The sequence below is a fragment of the Rousettus aegyptiacus genome, unplaced genomic scaffold (genome assembly GCF_014176215.1).
Source record: "Rousettus aegyptiacus isolate mRouAeg1 unplaced genomic scaffold, mRouAeg1.p scaffold_m13_p_3, whole genome shotgun sequence".
Taxonomy (NCBI): Eukaryota; Metazoa; Chordata; class Mammalia; order Chiroptera; family Pteropodidae; genus Rousettus; species Rousettus aegyptiacus.
Window position 1 is genome coordinate 1,726,669 of NW_023416306.1, and position 21,403 is coordinate 1,748,071.

At 69.0% G+C, this 21,403-nt stretch overlaps 1 protein-coding gene across 2 annotated transcripts in view; it reads left to right on the forward strand.

The window, feature by feature from the left end:
* The first annotated feature begins 4,875 nt into the window (after positions 1-4,875).
* Positions 4,876-21,403, forward strand: part of ADAMTSL2 (ADAMTS like 2) — a 34,405-nt gene continuing 17,877 nt past the window's right edge. The window contains exons 1-9 of one of the 2 annotated variants that reach the window (XM_016152998.2): positions 4,876-5,075; positions 6,832-6,922; positions 7,408-7,550; positions 8,313-8,388; positions 9,504-9,606; positions 10,037-10,182; positions 10,289-10,412; positions 12,694-12,774; positions 15,486-15,661. In XM_016152998.2, the coding sequence (XP_016008484.2) occupies positions 6,833-6,922; positions 7,408-7,550; positions 8,313-8,388; positions 9,504-9,606; positions 10,037-10,182; positions 10,289-10,412; positions 12,694-12,774; positions 15,486-15,661 (939 nt within the window). In that variant the 5' untranslated portion in view covers positions 4,876-5,075; position 6,832. The remainder of the gene's footprint in view (positions 5,076-6,831; positions 6,923-7,407; positions 7,551-8,312; positions 8,389-9,503; positions 9,607-10,036; positions 10,183-10,288; positions 10,413-12,693; positions 12,775-15,485; positions 15,662-21,403) is intronic. The other variant, XM_016152999.2, reaches the window with a different exon arrangement.

A 21,403-nucleotide genomic window follows, 5' to 3' on the forward strand; every position in this document is an offset into this window, starting at 1 on the left:
GCAGCGTGGAGTGGGGAGCTGGTGGTGGGGCCCGAGCCCCCTTCCTGCGCCCTTGCGGGCTGGGGCAGCCGAGTTTCTGGAGGTGCTGAAATGCCTGAGCCGCCCGCTGGCCCCGCCTCCGGGACAGCTGCCTGTCCGCCCCGCCCCTCCCAGGGCTGCTGGGCAGTTGCTGCCTCTGCCTCCTTTACGTTTCAGGAATTTGACTCACAGCCCGGGTCACCCCAGGGCACAGTGGCCCTCGTGACGCCTCCGGCGGGGTCCACCGAGGCCCCCCTACTCCTGGTGGGAGGCAGCCTGAGCTTCAATGCCCCCTGACACCTTCCTCGGCGGCCTGGGCTTCGACGCCCCCTGACCCCTTCCTCGGCCGCCCACCTGCATTGCTACCCGAGGCCTCTGCTCCGTGAATGTGTCACGTGCGTCCGTGTGTGGCCACAGCGGGGCGTGTGACAGCAATCGCACATCGTCTTCCGCCGCGCGCTGGAAATGAGCGGCACGGGGCCGCCCCCCAGCTCGGGGCGCCTGCCCGGGGAGACCCCTGCGGGCTCTGGGGCTGGCGCGCCTGTGGCCTCTGAGCCTCAGCGTCCTCATCTGCAGAGGGAGCTCACGCCATCCGTGCCTCGCGGGACGCGTGTGCCGCGCCCTGAGCTGGGCCGGCCCCGGGGGCGCTCTCCAGGGTCTGTTCGGTGAACCAGTAAAGCGCTAACAGCAGCACTGGGCGGGAGCCCGAGCCCAAGTCCTCTGAAAGGCGGCCTCGGCCTGTGCTCGCGGGGGACAGGGCCTCAGGGCACAGCTGGGACGGCCGCTGGGCGCTGCCATTCACGAAGCTGCCTCCTCAGTGCGTGGGGCGGGGGCGGGGGCGGGACAGAGCTCCGTGGGGACCGGCCCTGTGGCCTGTCCCCCCGGCTTCTGCAGGCCTGCTGTCCCCGCCGGAGCTGTGTCCCGTGCGGCCGGCGCGGCCCGACCCCCTGGGCAGGACGCGCGTGGCTCCCTCGCCTGCGGGTGGCCTGTCGCTGTGTCCGGCCACGCGGGGCGTCACCGCTCAGCCACTCCGGGGGCTTCTTGCGGTCCCCTCTGTGCTCCAGCTTTGGGAACAAAGGAGACGCGTTCCTGTGGGTTCTGAGAGCAGCAGTGGCCCGAGTCCGCGCTCTGAGCTTCGAGGCTGAGCCAGACAGGAAGGCCCGCGTCCCGCTGAGAGAGCGGAGGGGAGGGGCCTGAGAACCGCTCCGTGGTCCCGTCCCCCACCTGCTGACCCTGGGGGTCCCCTGGGGAGGCTCTTCCCAAACGCCCAGCCCCTGGGGCCCAGGCTGGGCCGGGAGCTCGTTGGGGGGGTTCGGCTGCAGGGACGGCCCTCTGGGGCCTGGCCAGCCACCTCCAAGATGGCTCGCTGGCTCCTCGGTGGCCCAGTCTCTGTTGGGCGCGAGAGCCCTGCTGTCCCAGGCCCTGGGTGGCAGCAGAGAGGACAGGCAGGATGTCAGGGGGATGGGAGAGGTGGGTACTGGGTGGCCTCGGGGCGCCAGGGGTGAGGCCCAGTCACAGGGCTCTGGCCCATGCGTGGGGTCCTTCTGAGCCCTGCTCTGGACACCTGGCTGTGCAGGACAGGGCCGGACACCCCGCGGCCCACCGTGCCCCTCCCCCTCCCCCTCCCCACCACCTCCCCTCCCCCATCCGCCGCCTCGTTTTCCCACGCCCCTCCTCCGCTTCCCGCAGGCTTGTGTCCCTTTCCTGTTCCCAAGCTCTCCCTCGGACACCCGGAAAGCCCTGGCGGAGACGATCTCCTCCTAACACCAGGTGTCCACAGCATCCCTTCCCCAGCCAGGGCCCCACGGGTGGCGACACGTGTGAGGTGGGCGGGGCCAGCGCATGGCAGGCAGGGAGCTCTGCCTGGGAGCAGCAGGGGGGACACCTTATCCTCACCCCCAAAGGACAACGAGGCCCGGCAAAAGGAGCTGCCTAACAGGTCCGCCCCTTTGTTTGTTGGTCACCGGGTACAGTGTCACTGCTGAAGCAGTGTGAACCCTGCTGTGGGGGGCGGGGGTCCCGGCCACAGCTCGGGGCAGAGGATGGTTCTGGCCCAACACGAGAAGCTGAAACACAGCTCCGTGGAACCTGGAGGGCTTCCTGGAGGAGGTGGCCTTGGAAGGTCATCCGGGGGTGCAGAGCATGTGCAGATGGGGTGCAAAAGAAGGGCTCCAGAGAGGGGGAACAGGAACTAAGATGGGGGGCTTGAAGTCATTTCTCTCGCTGCTGGAATTACGGGTCCCAGGGGTGGTGACCCGGAGGGGACTGGCTGACTTGCGGGGCTCAGTGTGAAACGCGGGGTCCCTTAGTCACGAAGTTGGACGAAGCCTGCCCGTCCCGCCGCAGCCCGTCCCTGCCGACCAGCGTGTTTTTCCTCTGCGGTCAATGCCGTCTCCTTCGGACGCACGGATGCCCCCGGGTGAGTGCCCGCCCTCCCGCGCGCCTGGGACCCCGCCCCGGGCTCCGTGAGCGCCGGCCCCTGAGGGGCAGACAGCAGCCCTGTGGCCAGGCGGCCGAGGACTGTCCTGGGGGCGGGGGCAGGTAGCTCCCGGCCCTAGCGCAGGCTCTGTCGGTCACTGCCCCATCGGACGTGGCTCCCAGGCCGTGGGTTCCTGGGACGGCATCGTCGAGACATGACGTGGTGCCCACAGCACGTGGACCCAGGTGGCCCCTGCGGCATGGGCGGTGCCGCCGTTTAGCCGGGAGGCTCTGCGGCACCTTGGGCTTCACCCTTGTAAGCCTGGCCGGGAGGGTCAACCGACCGGCTCACCTCGTGGCTGGCCAGCCCCACACGCAGGCCTGGCGAGGCACTTCCTACCTCATTCTCCCAAATGCCCTGGGTTTCAGGCCCCCGGAAGCCTCCCCTGGCTCCCAGTGTCTCCCTGTGAGATCCCTGGGCACGAGCGGGTCCAGCAGCAGCCTGAGCCCCCTGCTGTCTGGAGTGCGTGGGCTCCCTGGTGGCAGCTGGGCGGGGGGCCGAGGCTGGTGGAAGGTGGCAGGCCCAGAGCCGCACACCTGCAGGAAGTCACCAAGCGGGGGGGGGGAGTGTTTGTGGCAGGCGTGTCTTCCAGACGCTGTCTGGTTGGCGGTCGGCGGTGCGGTCCTTCCCAGGGGAAGCCATTAGTCACCCTGATGCTGGCTGCATGGAGAGCGCAGGACAGTGCTGGGGGTGCAGCGTTCTGGGCGGGCCCGGGGGAGGAAACGGGGCCGAGGCCTCCAGGGTCGAGTGAAGGGGCTGTGAGAGAGAGAAGGAGAGAGAGAGGGAGAGAGAGAGGGGGAGAGAGAGGGAGCGAGAGAGAGAGAGAGAGAGAGAGTGTGTGCAGATGTGTGGAGTGTGTGGTGTGTGGAGTGTGTGTCTGTGTGTGGAGTGTGTGTGTCCGGTGTGGTGTGCAGTGTGTGGAGTGTGTGTGTGGTGTGTCAGTGCGTGTGTGCGGTGTGTGTGTGTGAGTGTGTGTGAGTGTGTGTCATTGCGCACACCGCCTGGCAGGTGCCGTCCCGTCCTGTCTGCGCTGCAGCCCGCTGACCCCAGGGGGCAGTGTGGACCTGGTTCGAGTCCCAGGGGCCCGATGAGTGAGACCTGCCGGAAGCTTCCTGGAGGAGGGAAGCAGTGTAGCCACCCTGCGGCCGGAGAGGAGGACACCGGTCAGAGCACCGGGGGCCCAGGGGTGCACGACGTGCCCGTGCTGGGCGGGCGACCTCGGGTGTCGTTCGGTCTTGGCGCCTCAGTTGTCAGATGCTGACCCCGCAGCTCCGGGCACCCAGGGGGACGAGGGCCCCGGGCGCCGCTGTCCATACTGTCATCGCCGGTCACTCTCCGTCTGAGCAGCCCCGGCGGCGGCCAGTGCAGGGCAGCGGTCTCCCGGGGCGGAGGATCTCCGCGTGGTCCCCCCGGCAATGGGGACGCAGGGGAGGAGGCGGGTGTCCCAGGGGCCGCCGTGAGCTGGTGGCGCCCGTCGCACAGAGGCGGGGGGTGGTCGAGGTGGCTCAGGTGGCCTTACCCAGTGTCGCCTCCCACTGCGGGAGGTGCCTCCGTGTTGCAGGAGGGCGTGCAAACGGGGGTCCCCGGCCTTGCCCCGGTGCCGGCGCGCCAAGCCTAGGGTCCGCCTGGGCTGCCGGGGCCGGAGCACGCAGTGACCACGCCGTCCTGGCTGCCCGCTCTGACTCAGCAGGCCTGCAGCCCTGAGCCCGGCCTGCCAGGGGCTGCCCAGCTGGCCTGCGCCCAGCCCGGCCGCCGTGCCCTGCCAAGCTGGTGCTGAACATCTGCAGAGTTCCCCGCGCCTTCCCCCGCTGGCCCTGGCCGCCCCGGCCGTCTGGTCAGCCGGCGGTGGGCACTTCTGCCCCTTTCCCGGAGCCCTCGGCTGAGCCCTCACTGGGCTCCCTCAGGCCTTGCACCTGCTTAGGCCTCTGCTTCTCAGGGGAACCTTTCGGGGCCTGGCCAGGTGACCTTGGAGCGGGGGTCCCCTTTGGACCTCAGGCTTCGCGTCCGTGAAACGGAGCTCTCACCGTGAGCGCCTCTGGCATCCCAGACTCCGTCCTCGGGGGTGCCAGAGCCCGGGCCCCTCTGGAGGCAGGAAGCGTCGGCTGAGACTGGGCCTCCCTGCTTCCCCAGGCCAGCGGCTGCGCCGTCTGGACACCCAGCCACGCGACCCCAGGCCCTGGACCTGGGAAGGCGGCCTCCCCGCTCGCTGCTCCCGGCCGTGGCCGCTGTCAGCAGGCAGCTGGGCCGGCCTGGCTGGGCTCCAGAGGCGCGGAGCGGGTTAAGTGTGCGCCAGGCCTCCGGCGGGCGGGGCAGCAGCCTGGTGGGAAGTGTGAGTTCCTCCCCGTCTGCCTGACAGTTATAAAGGCTCCGGCCACAGAGCCGCCACCGGGCTGCCGCCTCCCTGGGAACCCCCTCTTGTGGGTGCGCTTTGAAGTGGAGGAGGGCTGGGTGAGGGGGAGAGGAGGAAGGGGAGAGGCAGAGCCCACAGACGCCCCCCCGCACCACGCACCTGGTGCCGGCCGCCCGCCCGCAGCCGCTCAGCTCTTCTCCAGGAGGACAACCTGCTGACCCGCGCCAGGTAGGTCACCTCCCGCCGTCTGCTCTCCACCGCGGCCCTCCCCGGGCGCAGTGTGCAGCCCCGGGCCCCTGAGCATCCCCCAGCCCCCTCGGAGTGTTATGTAACAGGAGTGGGGCCCGTGGGGAGGGGTCCAGACCCTCAGAGCATGGTGAGCGAGGCCCTGCAGCCTCCAGCCTCGGGGGCCTGGAGCTGTCCTTTGCACGGCAAGCCGCTCCGCTGGCCAGTGGCTGTTTTTGGACCCCAGGGAGGGCTGGATCCCGCGCGAGCTGGGCCTGGCCTGTAGCCAGCGGTGTCTGGAGCTTTAATGAAAACCAAGTGTGAGGCCGGCTCAGCACCTGTCTTGAGCCCGCAGGCAGGAGCTGGGGCACCAATTAGCCAATGGGGCTGCAGAGGGGACTTGGAGTGCCTGAGGCTGGTGGGGGGTGCGGATGGAGGCCTGCGGGGGAGGGGTGGCAGACGGGCGGGGAGGGGCAGGCAGGCGGCTGGTGAGCTGGGGTCTCCGAACTCCAGGGCGCAGTGCCGCCTGTCCAGGCAGAGACCCGGGGGCGACGGGTGTGGCGGGCACAGGTCCTGAGGAGCTGCAGGTGCTCCAGCTGCAAGGAAGTGGGGTTCAGTGCAGGAGGGAGGGCCGGATTCAGGGGAGCCGGCTTCCAGGCTGGTGGGGTGGGGGGGCTTTCACACCTTCTCTCCCTGGACTGGGCCCTGTGCAGGGGACAGTGTGGGGGACATGCAGGGCACGGTGCCCTGTGGAGTGTGGGCAGTCGGCCACCTCGCTGTGTGGCTTTGGGAATGTCGTCTGCCCTCTCTGGGTTCCAGCCTCCAGCGTGACGGGCTCGGTGGTTTCTGAAACCCCTTCTCCAACTTGCTGGCAAGTGACACTCTGGACCTGAGACAAACGCTGGGCAGAGGCCACTAAAGGCCCCTGTTTCTCTCTTCGGGTGGGGCAGGAGGAGTCCACGCCGCAGAAGCAGATGGGGGGCTGAGGACCAGTGGGCTGGAGGCCTCCCTTGACTTGGCCTGGGCGGGGAGGTCGAGCAGCATTCTGGGCTGGGCCACTGACTTGTTGAGAAGGAGCCAGCCCCGTGGCCCTGAGCCACCCACATTCCACACTCCCAGGGCACAGAGGCCTGGGTTCTGCCTGGCCCGACGTCCCTGAGGTCCCCGAGGTCTCCGAGGTCTCCAGGCCCCGCCCCCTCAGGGGCGGGGGAAGCTGTGGCCAGGGAGGGGAAGGGCCTGGCAGAGGCCGTGTGCAGGACCCACCCCTCCGGCAGCCCCGCAGGCAGGCCGATGGGGAGGATCATTGCCCCCAGGTGGCTGGCGAGTGCTGAGCAGGTAAATGTCCCGAGCAACTCTCGCTTGGAGCTGGTCCACAGGCCGGGACAGCAGATGGGGTCCAGGTCCTCAGCTCCTTCATCCAGCGGGTGCAGCCGGGGCCCACCGTTCCTCAGCTGTCCCTGGCTTTCTCCACGGTCATTCTCCAGGGAGCACAGGTCCCCGAGGGCCCCCACACTGGGGCGGTGATGGCGGAGCATGCACACCACCACCGTGAAGTCTGGAGCCCCCACTGGGGGCGCTAATCACGCCCTGAGCCCTCCCAGTGGGGCCACAGGGCAGCCACCACCAACCGATCCCAGATAACCCCGAGGCCCTGGCACTGGGTGGACCCTAAGGGCTTTTTCCCAGAGTGGACCCTGGTCAGTTGACAGAGGAGCGGGGCCTGGCCTGGCCTGGCGGTGACAGTGGCCTTGCTTCCTAGGATGGGCTGCAGACGGCGGCCTGCATGCTGGGCCTGGCCCCTGCTGGCCATGGCTCTCGTGGCTGGGGGCGCGGCATCCATTGGGGCCACGGTGAGTGGGGAGCGTGGTCCCTCACCCGGATGGGCTGATGTCGGCGGGCTGTGTGGCAGGTGTGGGGCGCACGTCTGGGGTTCAGGGAGCTTTCCCAGAGCCCCATCTCCACCGCCAGGCACGTGTGTTACAAGCCAGGCAGCCCGGCCCCTGAGATGGGGCCTCGAGCCACTCCGGAGCCCTTGCTGGTGGCAGAGCGGGGGCTCAGGGGCTGAACGCCTCCCTTCAGAGCAAGGTCCTGGGCCTGGCTCATCGACGGGGTGGGCTCGTGCCCTGCAGGACCCATGCCAGGCCCAGGGCCCTGGGGCTTCAGGACCCACCCGAACCCCCAGGACATTCTAGACCTCAAGTCCCCTTGAGTCCCTGGGAGTCCCCTCCGTGACCCTCTGAGACATCCGAGTGGCCCGGCCTGTGGCTGTTCTGTCCAGGGTGCCCAGCCTGCCTGGGGCCCAGCCTTCTGACCATCCGTGGGGCCTGTCGCCTAGGACAACAGCCCCACATCCAACAGCCTGGAGGGCGGCGTGGACGCCACCGCCTACTGGTGGGGGGAGTGGACCAAGTGGACGGCGTGCTCCCGCAGCTGCGGGGCCGGGGTGACGTCGCAGGAGCGGCACTGCCTGCAGCAGAGGTGCGGGGCGGGGCCACGGGCGCGGGCGCGGGCGTGCAGGGTCCCAGGCTGGGACGTCTCTTTGGCACAGGCCAGGAGAGCCACCTGGTTGCTGGCTGGACGCTACTCCTTCTGGGTGTCCTGGGGTCCATCCCGCCTCAGGGCATGGGGCCAGGGCCTTTGTGAGAAAGCAGGGTCCATTCCCAAGGCCCCATTGATGAGGGGCAAGGCCCACCGTAGCATATGGCGGGACAGTGGTCACTGGACCGACCCGGGGTCACATCTCGCCTTTGCCACGTCCTAGCTGTGTGACCTTGGGCCAGTCACACAACCTCTCTGAGCCTCGGTCTCCTCCTCTGTGGGGCAGAGGTCATGCCCACGCCCACCTGACACTCCCGAGGGCGCGTGGGGCAGTGTGCTGCACCCGTTAGCGCAGGGCTGGGGGGCGGCGAATGTCGCTGAGCCCCGTGCTGTGTGACCGGGATGCGGCGAGGATCGGACATCGCCCCTCCCCCGGGAAGGGACAGAAGTGCCCTTGAGCGGCCTGAGGGAGCTGGAGGGCCTGGTGCCACAGCGGGTGGGTGGGGAGGAAGGACACCTTGGGTAGAGGGCCGGGGGCCCCGGGGCCAGGCCTGAGGCCGGGCCCAGGTGGGAGCAGGGTTAAGCCCGAGCCAGAACGGGGCGGCCCCGCAGCGGGAGCAGGGTCGGCCCAGGCGGGAGTGGGGTCCGGCCCGGGCGGGCAGTCCCGCGCCCGCTCAGAGCCCGTGTCTTGCCTCGCGCCAGGAGGACGTCCGTCGCGGGCGCTGGGAACAGGACCTGCACGGGGACACCAAAGCGCTACCAGCTGTGCAGGGTGCAGGTGAGGCCCCACCCGGCTGCGGACAGGACCCCGCCCTCCCTGACCCTGGGCAGGTCTCGGGGTGTCTTCCTGGGGGCCCCTGGGCCCTCCAGACGCTCTTTCCTGGGCCTGTCCCCAACGTCCTGTGGAAGACAAGGGTGGCGAGGGGTCCTGGGCTCAGCGGGCCCTCCCTGCATCAGGTCAGATCCGTGACACCCGCTGGGTGCTCCCGGCTCGTGCGGGGAGGAGGACTCGCTTCTGTGGGCGGAGCTCGGCGCTTGGCCTCGGGGGCGCGGTCTCGGGCTGAAGCCCCCCCTTTGCTCACGAGCCCCGCACCGGGAGCGCACTGCGGGACAGACAGTCGCCCGCTGTCTCGTTCCCACCCATGAAGCCAGCCCCCCCGCACTGACCCCCGAGCTCAGGAGCCCTCAGCCCCTGACGCCGCCCTTGGCCGTGTGCTGGCCCCGAGGTGGCCGGGCTGGGCGGGGGGTGCTGACTCCGGCTTGGCCTCTGGGCAGTGCTCAGTGGGACCAGGGCACGGGGCAGACGGGTGGAGCCGTGGGGTGTGTGGGTGCATCCGCGCACGCACGTGTGCAGGGAGATAGAGGCTGAGGGCGGCCGAGCGGCCACAGCTTCCTTGTGGCACCTGGGCCAGCTGCCTTCCTGGGTCCTCGTGAGCTCGGGAAGGAGCCCCGCCCAAGGGTGGGTTCCAGCCCCGGTGTGCTCAGCCGTGCCCCCCGCCTCCGGGCCTGTCCCCTCTGCCCGCGGGCGCTTCCTCTGTGAAGCCAAGCCCACCTCAGCCACCGCGCTGCAGCCGGGGCCCCGCAGACGGGCGTCTGCCGGAGGACGCGGGGCGAGTGGGGAGCCAGTGTGTGCACCGCCCCGGCCGGGAGAAGGCCGAGGTGGCGGGGGGCTGGACGGGTCCCGCCCAGGGCGCCAGGATGGCCAGCACGTGTGGGGGTTCAGGGGCCGGTGGCTGCCCTGCCGCCGTCCTCGCTCCCTCCCGGGAGACGGAGGCCGAGAGAGGGCACGGGCGGGCGGGCGGGCGGCGGCCATTCCCTGCTCGGTCTGGACCAGAAGTGCCTCTGTCGGCGGAGTTCGTCCTGCAGCCCGCCCGCCGCTCTGTCCCCTCGCAGGAGTGTCCGCCGGACGGGAGAAGCTTCCGTGAGGAGCAGTGTATCTCCTTCAACTCGCAAGTGTACAACGGGCGGACGCACCGCTGGAAGCCGCTGTACCCCGGTACCCAGTGGGGGCAGAGCCGGGCTGCCCTTCCACGCCCCGGGGGCCACGGCCAATGGGTCCCCTCCTGAGGACACCGGGAGGGACTGTCCTCGTCCAATGGGTGGGCAAACGGAGGCCCGGGGTGGGGTCTGTGTTGTTGAAGGTCACGAGAAGTTTGGGCAACAGTGTAGATGAGCTGGCCTCTCCCTCAGGGGCTACGTGCGGGGCCAGCAGCCCAGGGCCACCAGCTGGCTCCGACCTCCTGCAGCGGGGAACCACGCCCCACCTGCACTCCCAGGGAGGCAGAGGCTACAATGCACAGAGCCTGGGCTGGGTCACGCACCTGCGTCTCGGCTCACGTCTGCCACCAGACCCCGGGCAAGGGACGAGGGAGGGCCGGCCCCTGACCCGGCCCCGCCCGGCCCTGAGACCCCCTGTCCCCGGCCAGACGACTACGTCCACATCTCCAGCAAGCCCTGCGACCTGCACTGCACCACGCTGGACGGGCAGCGGCAGCTCATGGTCCCCGCCCGCGACGGCACGTCCTGCAAGCTCACGGACCTCCGAGGGGTTTGCGTGTCTGGAAAATGTGAGGTTGTTACACACTGCCACTGGCCTCGTGGCGCTGACCGCCCGCCTGGGCCCCGCGGCGGTGGCCGCCGCGGGGCCGTCCCAGCAGCCCCTGCCCTCCCTCCCGCAGCCCATCGGCTGTGACGGCGTGCTCTTCTCCACCCACGCGCTGGACAAGTGCGGCGTCTGCCAGGGCGACGGGAGCAGCTGCACCCACGTGACCGGCAACTACCGCAAAGGGACCGCCCACCTCGGTGAGCGCCTGCGCCCGCGCCTGCGCGCGGGGCCTGGGGCGGCCCCGTCTCCCCCCGCCAAGCGCCGCTGTGCCAGCCCCGCCCCTCGAGGGCCACCGGGTCCCCCCGCCCCAGGCCCAGGGGAGCCGGCCAGGTGCTCCCCCTTTGGCTAGGAATAGGGAGCGGCTCTGTATGGTCACCCGAAAGCCGGCGCGCAGTGCACGCGTGGCTTCGGGGCCACGTCTGACCTTTGCAGCCACGCGGGCAGATGCCACACTTACCGAGGGAGACCGAGGCCCGTCCTCACCGCTGACCGGAGGGCTGAGCCCGGGCCCTCGCGTGTTCTGTGGAGTCCACGTTTTGGGGTGCGGAGGCCTCGGCCCCTGCATGAGGGGGGGACTTCGGAGTTAGTGTTATATCTCGGATGTGGGAGCAGGGCTGAGGGACGGGGTCCGGAGAGGACGGGGTGAGCTTGGTGCAGGGCCAGGGCAGGGCCACAGGACGGGGCCGAGCAGCGCGTGGTGAGCATGGCGGGCAGAGGCCACGTCCTTGGGAGGCCTCGCTCCGGGGGGGCGGGGCGAGGAAAGCCACAAACCGCTCATGGGACCTCTTGCGGGACGCCGGGGTACGCGGACGGCAGGGCCAGCGTTCAGGCAGTGCGTCTTTTCCTGAGCACCTACTGCGTGCCGTGCGCACCTACTGCGTGCCATGCGCACCTACTGTGTGCCAGACACTGCGGGCTGTGGGAAGGCCCTGGAGAGACCATGCCCACGCCTTCACAGAACTCTTAGTGGGGGGCCTGGGAGCTGACAGCTGAACACCCAACTCACTCCCCTGGGCTCGCCGCGCATGAGGCCGAGTCTGGGGCCAGCTGACCCGTCCGCCACTCACGACGTCTCTGCGAGGCGGGCACAGCCACTGTTGCCATTTTGCAGATGTGAAAACAGAGAGGTCGGGAAGCTAATCTCAGGTCACACAGCCAGAGGTGGCGGAGCCGGGTCTGAGCCCAGTGGTGCACACTGCCCGCCCGCCCCCTTCCCCGATGAGTGTGCGTGTGCTCGCCACGGGGAGGGCCCCGCACGGAGCCAGAGCCGGTTATCCGATGCTCGGGGATCTTGTGAGCTCGCTGAGTTAATGACCGATGCGCGTGAACCTGCAATTAAATAGGCGACTCTCGCCATGTGCTGATCGGGTCGCTGCGTAAATGCTACAGCAGCAGGTGAGCCCCTGGGCACCTCTTTTCAACTCTGTACCCCGCGACACGGTGTTAGGAGCCTCGAATCGGTCACAGTGGCGTTGCTGACCCCACGGGAAGTGGCCAGCATGACAGGTCAGAGCTTCTCACTCTCCCACTGCAAGGGCCGGCTGTTAACCATTTCACAGCGCGTCTGGTGGGATGGGAAGAGCCTGCAGTCCTCAGGGACCCGTCGCAGTGGCGGGGGGTGGGGGGGGCGTGGTGCCAGCCTGCGGGAGCAGCCCCAGGGTGGACAGGAGAGCCTGGGCGTGAGCTCAGCCCAGCAGGCCCGACCCCGGAGACAGCCCTGCCCCCACCTGCTTCCTCGGGAGGCTTCTCAGGACTTTATAGACGAGAAATCCCTCCTCCTCCTCCCCAGAGCACCCTCTGCCACCTGCCGGCAGCGCTTCTCCGTCCTCACGGGCCGCTCCCTGTGACCCGTGGTCCCTTGCTCGGGGTCTCCGTGCTGGTCTCTTGGCTATCTGCCCACCTTTCTGGGGACTTGATGGTGACAAGGCCTGAGATGACCTGGCCAGGCTTTGTTCTTCCTCGTCTACATCTTTGAATGCAGAAAGCTCTGAAATCAACACGATGTTGTGACAACATGGGTTTTAAAAATGACAATAGTGACAGTGCCCTGGGGGCCAGGCTCGGTGCCTGGCCCTACGTTCCTGGGGCGGGAGCCAGCCCAGGGCTGCGGCCACGTGCTCGGGCCCAACTCGCTGATGCCCGGAGCATGCCCCGGGCCTGCTTGACTCCGCAGATTTAAGGCTCTGAGGCCTGCAGGGTCCCTTGGGAGTACGACGAGTGTCACCCACAGCTTTGTAGGAAAGGGCAGGGAGCCTGGGCAAACCTGGGCCCGTGCCTGGGTGGCAGTCAGCCCTGCGATGGCACGGGGCGCTTCGGCAGGGGCTCAGACTCGCCTCCAGGGCCTGGGTGCAGCCAGACGGCACCCCTTAGCCACTGGGGACGCGGCAAAGTGGTGGCCGCCATCCAGGGCTGCCTCCCCGACCGAGAGGCGGTGGCCACAGCCGGAACCGCTGCTCCCCATCGTCCGATCTCCCCCAGGTTACTCTCTGGTGACCCACATCCCGGCCGGCGCCCGAGACATCCAGGTCGTGGAGCGTAAGAAGTCCGCCGACGTCCTGGGTACGTGTGCTGGGCCCGGCGGCCGCCGCGCGTGGGCCGTGGTTTCGCACGGGGCAGAATGTGTGGGTGGGGGAGGGGCCGCCGACCCCGGATCCCTTGCCGTGGGTGAGGGGTGGGCCCCAGGGGCCAGAACTCAGCCCGGGGTGCGTGTGTGTGTGTGTGTCGGGGGCATGGTCATAGGGAAGCCGACACCTCCATGTGTAGAAGGACCTTTACTTGACCATGCCTGACCACGGAGGGTGGGGCGACGTCAGGGAGTGAGTTCCCCGTCCCTGGAGAGCCCCGAGGTGGGGTCCCTGGGGCAGCAGAGCGAGACGCAGCAGGGGAGACGTTCGAGGCAGAGCAGGCGGCGGTGGGCGGCCAGGCAAAGGTCGCGGCGGGCGGTCCGAGGCTGTGGCGGCCAGCAGCAGACGCAGGACACACGCCGCGCCGGTCCGGGGCTCCCAGTAAACGTTCCTGCCGCCGGGTGGTGTCTGGTGGGGAGCCGGCCCTCGCGGCGCGTCCCCCAGCTCAAGGGTTCTGGGGTTATTTGCATAGCGGCCGAAGCAGCGAGGCCCCATGTCGGCGACAATTCCGGAAAGGCATAGGACTGGCCGCCTGGGCATGTGCCCTCTCTGTACCCCCAGGAGGCCGCCCGGGCCCTCTGGCTGAGGGCGGCAGGTGCTGACACCTGTGGGCAGGACGCGGGGCAGGCCGGGGGCCCAGGAGAGGGAGCTGTTCCCAGCGCCTGGCTCGCCATGCCGCGTCTCAGGGCGGCCCTGTGAGGGGGCTTCGCCAAAGTCGTCAAGGTGGAACCTGGCTGGGCTCCCACCCCCCAGTCCCAGGCTGTCAGCCCCAGCCCCAGGCTCCAGACCCCCAGCCCCAGGCCCCAGGCCCCCAACCCAGCAGGTCTGTGTACCCCAGGCCCCAGGCCCCCAGCCCGGCAGGTCTGCACGCCCCAGGCCCCAGGCCCCAGACCTCCAGCCCCAGGCTCCAGCCCCCCAACCCAGCAGGTCTGTGTACCCCAGGGCCCCAGCCCCAGGCTCCGGCCCCCAGCCCAGCAGGTCTGCACGCCCCAGGCCCCAGGCACCCAGCCCCAGGCCCCCAGCCCCAGGCCCCAGACCTCCAGCCCCAGGCTCCAGCCCCCCAACCCAGCAGGTCTGTGTACCCCAGGGCCCCAGCCCCAGGCTCCGGCCCCCAGCCCAGCAGGTCTGCACGCCCCAGGCCCCAGGCACCCAGCCCCAGGCCCCAGCCCCCCAGCCCCACGCTCCAGCCCCCCAACCCAGCAGGTCTGTGTACCCCAGGCCCCCAGCCCCAGGCTCCAGCCCCCAGCCTGGCAGGCCTGCATGCCCCAGCCCCAGGCCCCGGGGCCCCCACCCGAGCGCAGGAGCCAGGCCTCTGCCCGGCCATTGCTCTCTCACCCGCTGGGAACGCCGTGTCCCAGAGCCGGCTGCAAACAATCACTCTTGAAAGAGATGCGTGGGGGTGTCGAGGGCGGCCTCCAGTGGAGCCCCTGGCAGACTGCGGGGAGGAGGGTCAATACTGTCAGGAGATGGGTCGTGGACGCCAGCCGGGCCTTCGCCCTGGGCCGGACCTGGGCGCCCGGCCGGACAGCGGCCCCGGCGCACGCCCCTCCACAGACGCCTCGGCCTCGCGCCATTCGATGGCGTGGCCACGTCGCGGGGTGCCCTTAGCAGACGCACCCCGCCCGCGCATGTGCCGCGTCCGCTAACCGCCCGGCTCCCCTGCTCCTGGCTGACCCTCTCCTGTCCCTCGGGCCAGCTTCTAGAACTGGCCCTGCGGACACCCCCTGGAAGGCGCTGTCCCCAGTGCGGCTCCTGCCTCCTTACGCCCTCCTGTCTCCCGGTCAAGCTTCCCTGAGCCTCTGCTTGTGCTCCACAGCCCTGGAGAGGGCCAGCTGCCCCAAATCGCCGCACCCGCCCCAGCCCTCAGGCCAGCAGGACACGGGCTGCTGGGGTCGCACGGGCTGCTGTCTGGGCATCCGCAGGCTCAGGTCAGGCCCTGAAGTGGCCGTCCTTCCGAGGTCCTCCATTCCAAATGTTCACCCACACCCCACCTCAGAGAGGGCGGGCCGCCCTCGGCCACATCTGGGAGAATGGGGTGGTTGGGCAAACGGGCAGTCCAGTTGCCCGGCACGAGCAGCAGAATGTCCCGGCTCCCAGGAGAGCATGGCGCCGGTCAGCTCGGGCTGGTCTGCAAGGGCCCGAGGAGCGGTGGGGCCCGGGCCCCCAGCCAGCCAGGCTGGGGCTGCAGCGGCTCCCAGTGCGGGCCCTGGGGAGCACTGTGGGTCGCTGGGGGCAGCCTCGCCCAGGGTCCCGGGGGGTCTGCGGCAGAGCCGGGCCGGATGGCACGTGTCGTCCACCGTCCAGTCCAGGGCGCTCAGTCCTGGTGCTACGGTCACCTCACAGCCCCTGCGCCTTCAGAGCTGGCCAGGATGGCAGGACCAAACGGGCTGCGTGCCAGCGGTCACCCGTCTAGTCAGGTCCTCGTGTGGTTCAGGCCGATAGGAAGGCCATTCGCGTGTCCGCGGCGCTCACCGCCCAGGGCCACATGCTGGCCACAGACAGAGCGGCCCACGCCTCGCATCGTGCGGTGTCCTGGCTTCGGGTCAGGGGCCGGGTGGCCGCGGCCCCCCGAGTGCGTGATGCTGCCCCTCCCCGCCCCTCCGCCCTCCCTCCAGCCCACGTGACCGGGCGGCCCCGCACTGTCAGCCCTTGCAGACGAGGCCGGCTCCTACTTCTTCAATGGCAACTTCAAGGTGGACAGCCCCAAGAACTTCAACATCGCCGGCACCGTGGTCAAGTACCGGCGGCCCATGGACATCTACGAGACCGGCATCGAGTACATCGTGGCCCAGGGGCCCACCAACCAGGGCCTGAACGTCATGGTGCGTGCGCCCCGGGCTCGGGCTGCCGCGGGGGGGGCCTCCGGGCGAGCGGCGCCTTGCTGTGGCCCGGGTGGGCCTCAGCTGTCGCCCGCTTGCTCATCTGCTGGTTCAATCGCTCATTCATTCATTCATTCATTCACCCAGATTGTAACGCCTCTGCTTTGTCTCCCACTTACTCCTTCCTTCCTTCCTTGACCCTCTCACTTGTGCCTTCATTCATTCATTCATTCATTCGTTCCTGCTGTGAGCTCCCCCCTCCCCCCATGAATGGGCACAGCAGGGGGTTCTGTGCGGGTCATCGGGAACTGCATGGGGGGGGGGTGAGGACGAAAGGCTAGGTGGGGGCACAGGGACAAAGGACCCACCGCCCACTCCGCACTCGGGGGCCTACACCCTCCGTGTAGTTTCCGACTCTGCCCCCCGGACGCGGGTTTCTGCCAGGTCCTCCATGCTGAGGGACCGTGCCGTGCTGGTGGCCCCTGGCCCTCCACCTGTCACTGCCCCCAGGATGCTCGTGGCTTCTGGGGCGAGGGTGTGGGGTGAGAGGGCAGGAGAGAGCCTGGGCCTGTCACATCCAGCTTCCCCCGGGAGCTTTGCCCACTCCAGTGTCTGGAAGCGCACGCCCTTGAGCTTGGGGACCCAGTACCGAGAAAAGGTAGACCTGTCACTGGAACCAGGGGACTTCGGGACGGATGTTCCGATGCTCTGGGAGGCTTGCTGGCTTTCGCGGGGGCCGAGGGGCATGGGGGGCCAGAGCCCACCCACCCGAACTGTTCAGATCGCCAGATCCCACCACGGCAGGTATTGGTAACCTCACTTTGTAGGCGAAGGCGTCTGGGCCCAGACACACTCGTGACTTGGCCAGTCACGGAATTCTAGGTGGCACACGGGGCTTGGAGCCCAGGTCGGCCGGGGGCCGGGGCCGGCTGTTTGTCACACGGTCATGCTGGGGGGTCTCCACTCTGGGGGGTCTCCACTCGTGGGCGATGCCCCTGCCTTTCCACGCTGCTTCTTGGTGGCCCCAGACTCTAATGTGTGCTGAGGACTCCGGAGTGTGGCCTCGGGTACAACTCTGGCGAGGGGTGAGGCTCACAGCTGGAGCTGTGAGGCGGATGTGGCGGGAGCCTCAGCTGATGCCCCCAGGAGCCTGGGTTGCAGAGGCCCCTCAGGGTCACTCGAGTTGAGGCAGGGGTGTTCTGGCTCAGCCACCGGAAGCCTTAGGGAAGGGTCACGACCTTGGGACAGGCAGGTCCCTTCAGCTGGGGGAAATTCCTGGGGAGGGGCCCCGCCGTGAACTGTCGGGGGCACCGCCCTGAGGGTGGGGCCGGGGCGCTGCAGCCGGCACCCCGTTCCCCCCCACCCCGTGCACCGTCGGCGCTGTCTCTGGGAGCCACCGGCTTCGCGTGGGGTCCAGGCTGGCTGCTTTCCCGGGGAGCCTTACAAGGGAAGCCGGTGGGTTGGGGGGCGGCTAGATTCGGGGTGCGGCCGGATCGCGTCATTTCCCTCCTCCCGCGCCCCTCTGGGCTCCCCTCGCCTTCGCCGGCACCTCTGCTCGTCCAGTGGTTGGCATGGTGTCTCAGTCCCTCTGACGTGGGGTGTCCGGGCTCCTGGGCTCCAGGCCCTTTTCAATTTAAGGCTGATGTACTTACCCAGTTACCATCAAAATCGGGCAGGGGCTCCCCAGGGGAGCAACAGGGGACCCCTGGCCAAAGCGTCCCCACCCCCACCTGCCTTGGTGATCCAGGTCAGTTACCCGTCAGGGTGGTGGCTCCTTGGTGCGAGGCGCCCAGGCAGACCAGGGGGCAGGCGCGGCTCCTCTCTGAAGGAGCCTCCTGCCTTGTCTCCTGCTGGGAGGGCTCCCGCCCTGGGCGCACGCCCTCTGGCCCACAGACTGCAGAGCCGCGGGGACGGGAGACCCCACTGGGAAGGGCGGCCACAGCCAGGCCCAGCTTGCGGGTCCCAGAGCCACGGTGGTCTCCCTGCTGGGGACGCGGTGCCAGGTCGTGGTGACTGGCTTCGGGCACGGCGTCACGGAGGGAGCCCGCGGCCCGCCCCTCGCGGGTCACTGCTGCGCCTGGGCCTCGCCTTCCGTCACCCGGCCAGGCCGGCGGGTTCCGGGTGACGCGGCCGACGACGGCCCTGTGCCGCGTGGCGCCTCTTTGCTGTAAAGTGGGTCCCTCCGTCCAGCACATTGTCAGGCATCGTGCCTTCTCGGGGGATCGCATGCTCTCGGGCCCTGGGGAGCTGGGCTGGCCGAGGCCTGGCGGCCGGCGAGGCAGCCTCATGCCAGCGTGAGGTCAGTCGCCTCCCCTTCTGGGCTACGAGGGCTCCAGCGCGGGCGGCTGGTCTGGAAGAGCCGGCGGTCGCCTTGCGGGGCGCGCTGGGCCGCGGGCTCAGGGCCCACGCCGGCTGGGAGGCGGGAGCTCCGGGGCGGAGGCAGCCGGGGCAGCCTCGGCGAGGGGGACCCCGCGCCCCGGGGCCCGCGCCACCATGCCTAGTCCCCACGCACCCATCGTGCTGCCGGCGAGGGGCCCGGCGCCAGACTCTGACCTGTGTCGGCGGCCAAAGCCTTTCTCCCCGTCGCAGGCCCCTCCCGCGGTGGGTGTGCCCTGGGAGCATTAGGAGCTGATGCACACGAGGACCTCGCCCCTTAGATGGCCGCTCCAGACCCCCTCGCGGCCCGCGGCCCGTCTTCAGGTCTTTCCGCCAGGCTCCTGACCGCTCCGGGAAGCCCTCGGCGCTGCCACGGGCCAGCAGACCCCACGCTAGGCTGCTCCGCTTTGCTTGCCAGTTGGACGGTTCATCACGTGCTCGGCCAAAAGCCGTTGGGAGGGTCGTCCTTCACGGTCATCTTCCGGGGCCACCCCTGAATGGGGTCCAGGCGAGCAGGTCCCGTTTTCGGCTGGCCCCCACCCCGCCCCCCCACACCAAGCTGACCCACCTCTGACTCGTCTGGCCGTTGCTCTCTTGGACGTCGTTGTCAGGGTCCCCCGCGCAGCCGTAGCCGTGAGCTCGGGGAGGCGCCGGCACCGCGGTCTCGGATGACGGGAATTTGGGTCACCTGCCGCTGTGGCTTTCTGTGCCCTCTGTCCCTGACGGCACCTAAGCCTGGATGTAACTTAGTCGGGCTGGCAGGCCTCCCGTTTTAGCCGTCTGCTCCGGCCGTGGGGGTCACCTGACGTGCTAGCTTCGGGGCTCCCGCTCCGGGCGGGCCAGAGGCTCGCTGTCCATCGAGGAGCATTTGCGCGTTGCAGGTGGCTGCCCTTGTTCCAGAATGCTCGGGGCCTGCGTTATCGTTTTCTCTCTGGGCCTCGCTAGAAACTCCCCGTGACGGACATCTCCATTGCCGTGGGGTCAGCCAATGCGATGGCCCAAGCGGTGGGCTGCCCGCGGCAGGGCCCTTCCTGCTCAGGACCCCCTTGAAGCTGGCAGCGTTTCATGTGACCCAGGATGTGGATTGGACTGATGTTCCCGAATGCGGAATGAGCTGTGTCCAGACTTTGTCGTGCCGGAGGGGATGAGGCACAGGAATTTGCCCTTCACTTTCAAGGGGACATCCCGGCATGACCTGAAGTCCTGGACCCCAAAATCCTCACCGACGTGGGGGCCGCCGAATCTTCACAGGGGTCAATCCGGTCCCCAAGCACCGGTTTTACCCGGGCCTCCGGTGCCACCTCCCGCTCGTCAGTCTGGTGTACACGACGTCATCCGTACGGATGACGGGGTTCCGTAGACTGGCCCAGACGGCTTGGTTCTGTGACAGGTCGGGGAGCAGGAGGGTTGGCACCGCCCTGGGCCACGCCGCGACTGCGTACCGTCGTCTGTCCGTGTGAAACGCTGCCCCTCACCCCTTCCCCACGGGGACGGAGAGTCCTTGCCAGGTCGGTGGCCACGCGTGATCGGCTCAAGGTCACGTTAGCCTGCTCTAGGGAACCTACTGCTCGGTTGGGTTTGTAACTTGTAATTTGTCTCCTTCTGCCCGGATCTGTCTCGTTTTCAGAGGGGCCACACTGCTGAAGTAAACGCAGGCCGTGATGGGGTCGCCACCCCTGCATCCTGACCTCTGTGGTCTCTCCCACTCTTGGATGGGGTGGGGGTGAGGTTCACAGGCTCCCACCTGGCTGTCCCCACTGCGATGGCTCTTACGCCCCCAGGTCAAGGAGCCAACGCGAGGGGTCTGCCAGCAACCAATTATGCGCTTGGGGACTGGGCGAGCCTTGGGCCCAGTGGACACGCCGTGAGCCAGACCTGGCCACCGCTTGTCACCCACACGCGCTCACAGTGGCGGGGGGCAGCGATGATGCTTTGGGGCCCGGCTAACAGTGACAACTTGGACCCTGGTTCCAGAATATCTGCCCGTTTGTCCACTGAACAGTTAGTTAACCAAGTACATAGCTCCGGGCGCTTTGGGGAGTAAGTTGGGGAACCGTTACCATGGAAACTCGCCGTGAATGCTGGTTTCTGGGGACCTGGGTGTCCCGTCGTTCAGTGGATTCCGAGTCTGAAAACTGGCCCAGGAGACCGGGCAGAGACTGGCTTCACGGGCGGCCGCCGTCCACGCCCTGGCCGTCCTCGCTGGCTGTCGTTCGATGGCAGGTCAGGAAGCGCTTTGTCTGGGTCCATCGGTTTGTCCTCTGCGGGGGCCTCGTCCTGTCCGCTGTGTCCGAAGGCCGCTGTGGGCCAGGCCCCCGGCTCCCACGCCAGCCTCGCCGTTCCTCGCCGCGCTCCGGCCCCCTTCCTGACTATCGTGGGGAATCGCCCTCGGCCCTGGCCCATGAGGACGCCCAGCCCTGTCCGTCTAAGCGATGTGGGTGCCTCCTCACCGTCACGCTTGCTGTCACTCTGGCCCAGCGAGCAGAACGTCCTGCAGGCCTCCCTGCAGAGAACCGTCCCCCGGGGGTCACCCCGTGCCCACCCCCCCTCGCCAGCACCCACTTCCTCTCCGCATCCGCCCTGCGCCCTCCAGCTTCCGAGGACCGTGCCGGGGGGCGTGCGGTGCTCCTCCCGGAGTCCGAGCTGGTGTGCACGCCCTTTGCCGTGACGGTGCTCTGTGTGGGGATGCTGCCCCTTGTCCAGGTGTCCCCTTTGCTGTCCCTGATCCGGCCCCTCGCACCCGGCCGCTGGCCCCAGAGCAGCCCTCGGCCTCTGCCAGGCGCGCTGGCCGGGCCTGTGGCTCCGTCCTGATCCGTGCCTCCTCCCCTGAGTGGCCCCAGTACTCTTCCGACCAGGAGGGATGGGACACGACCTGAGCCATCGGCCTGGTGGCCAAGAGAGGAGATGGCACGAGGCCTGAGGGCGGGCCGCGGAGTTTGGAAGGAAGAGGTCACCGCGCCACCTTCCGGCAAGGGGCAGGTGCCGGCTTTCGCAGGGACGGGTGGCTGCCTCTCTTTTGCGGCCTGGAGGATTCGGGGACTCAGACCCCCACACCCCAGGTCTCAGGCCCCGCCCCCGCCGGGCTCGGCAGGGCACAGCAGCCAACCTCTGGCTCTCTGGGGCTCGTCTGCCTTTTCTGCCCCTGGCGGGAGGACACACGTGCCTTTGTGAAACACAGAGGCCCTCGGGCTCGGCCTCCAGTCAGACGCTCAGCCATCTGGCCCCTGCCTGCAGCCCGCGGTCCCTCACTGCCCCATGACCGTCCGCGGCCACCCTCCAGTGCGCCCACGGGCATGCTCCCTGCACTGTCCCCATCCCGGTCACCGCTGGGGGGCTCCGGGCTGCCGGTACCAGAGCGTGGCACTCTCC